The sequence below is a fragment of the Atta cephalotes genome (assembly GCF_000143395.1).
Source record: "Atta cephalotes unplaced genomic scaffold scaffold00010, whole genome shotgun sequence".
NCBI classification, from domain to species: Eukaryota; Metazoa; Arthropoda; class Insecta; order Hymenoptera; family Formicidae; genus Atta; species Atta cephalotes.
In genome coordinates, this window is record NW_012130074.1 from 2,576,337 (window position 1) to 2,578,715 (window position 2,379).

The 2,379-nt window shown below is 36.0% G+C and overlaps 1 protein-coding gene across 1 annotated transcript in view; it reads left to right on the forward strand.

The window, feature by feature from the left end:
* The window catches only part of LOC105627709 (nephrin-like), a 57,248-nt gene that overhangs the window by 51,130 nt on the left and 3,739 nt on the right, over positions 1 to 2,379 (forward strand). The window contains exon 12 of the mRNA XM_012208987.1: positions 1,411 to 1,692. Within this exon, the coding sequence (XP_012064377.1) occupies positions 1,411 to 1,692 (282 nt within the window). The remainder of the gene's footprint in view (positions 1 to 1,410; positions 1,693 to 2,379) is intronic.

Consider the following 2,379-nt stretch of genomic DNA (forward strand, 5'->3'; position numbering starts at 1 on the left):
CACNCACACNCACACACACACACACACACACACACACACACACACACACACACACACACACACACACACACACACACACACACACACACACACACACACACACACACACACACACACACCTATCGCGTACATATATATATATATATATATATATAACTTTCAACGTATCAGAAGCGTACAGGATGCTTCTAGGATGCTATGTTTGCGGCATGGTGTTCCTGCTTCCGAGTTAGATTTATGTTGTGAGATATACTTTTCACGGACTTTAATCGCACAAAAAGATAGAGTATCCGTAAGATACTCAGAGTCAAAAACATGCATTTCACCCTATCGTCGCTCATGTCTTCATCAAAGAGTGTTATCTTTCTCAAGTAATCCTCGAGCTTCTCTCTTTATCGAGTAACGCTCCTCATATTATGAGAAAGTGTGACGAATGCATACATTACTTCACGCGATCATCATAATCTGTCATAATTTGCATATATAAATTTATGCACGACACTCATTTATAAATATTTCTGACACGCGAGACGCGCATATTTTTTCCCTTCTTTTTTTTTATGAGCTCATGTCGCAACATATTTTTTCCTAGCGGATGTAATAAAAAAATTGTACAAAAAATCAACGGTTGTTATTAGTTATCGTGAGCAAAATTATTTTAATAATTATCGACAGCGAGAAAAAAATTACATGGAAAAAAATTACATGAAAAAAACTTGACAAATTTTTTGTGGAAACATCAAACTCGCACACTTGATTCTTTGTAAATCTGGCAACGCGATTGTCTTCATTCGGTCAGTCACGATAAAAGTATTCGAACTGTAAACAAAAACTCGGAGTTTTCTCCATAAGGATTACATACCATACAAAAGAGACGGTAAAGCCGCTTTCATATCGAAAATGCTTTATCCATAATCGAATCGACATTTGCGAGGAAATCGCGACGTAGCAAAGCAGTTCCTTTTATCGTATTTCATGCATTTTTCATCCGCGATCTTTTGTTAACACATTTCTCTTAAAAATATGCAAGATAAGGATTTGTTTTCGATATCCGATAAGACGCGAAACGGCAACGCTGTTCCTTATATTTAAAGAATGAATAGATCATTTGCAGCCTTCGACATAAATATAAAAATATCCTTAATCCTTAAATATTTAATTTAAAAATTTAAATGGAACATTTTCTATAAAAATTCATTTATTAAGGAAAAAGATATATTTAACGAACTGATTATTATAATGTTTCCTGCGTTTTGGTCGAATGACAATAGAAACATTTCTAATTATTGTAAAGTTTAACGGAGCACATTATTGCAACTATTTTACTTTCCTTCGAAATTTGAACACTCTCCGCTATTGTCCTCCCCCTTTCTTCGTATTCGCCCCGAAACAATTGGACACAATTTGCAGCCCTCACGCCAGTTATGCTGTCGCTATCGGGTCCGCTATTGGGTGCCGTGGTAGGAGCCACAGCGGGATTGCTTCTGGTAATCTTCGTGATCGTGCTGGCCGTCAAGCTTCGCTATCGACCTCGATCTCAGGAGGACTCTCATGACGACGGCGGCATGGCGAACCTGGCGGCGTCGGGAACCGGCGCCTCGTCTCCGCTTGACAAATCGTCGACCTTGCCCCTCAGTACCGATAGCATCGAGAGCTTCGAGAAGAATCCCGATATAATACCACATGCAAACGGTAGGCAAGAGTACCTGTCACTCCGCTTCGCAGCATGTTCCTCTATCTGATTTATCCAGTGATTGGGTCGTGATAAATGCGCGCACCCAGTATAAAAAAATCATTCTCATTGTTAGTTATTATTATCGTTATTAATCGCTAAAATATTTTACTTAGAGATTAGCTAAATTATCCCTTTGAGAAGCAGTGGAGAGTATACTTCTCACATTTTTTTTCTTCATTTTTAAGATCTACTGCTCACAGTTTAAATGAAATCAATTATATAATTTTATATTTTTCTGTTATATTATTATGTACTTTACATGTTTTTCACTTTACAAGGTTTTTGTTTTTTTATCATGAAAGATTGTTCTTTAGTAAATAAAATGCGCTGAATACGAATATGATCTCAAAAATTATTTCTTATGTAAAATTTCCAAGAAAGAAGGAGTGTCGAAAATGTGTTTTTGACCATTTCCATAAATTCGTAATGCATAAACCAAATGTTCCAACAACTTTAGAAAAGTTTAACATTAAACAATATAATATATTATTTTAATCATAATATATTATTATTAGAACCGTATATATGTGTGATAATACAAACTATAGAAATCAAAACCTTAATCGATTTAGCTGGATCTTAAATGCTCGTAATCAGTTGCAACGAGAGAGAGAGAGAGAGAGAGAGAGAGAGAGAGAGAGAGA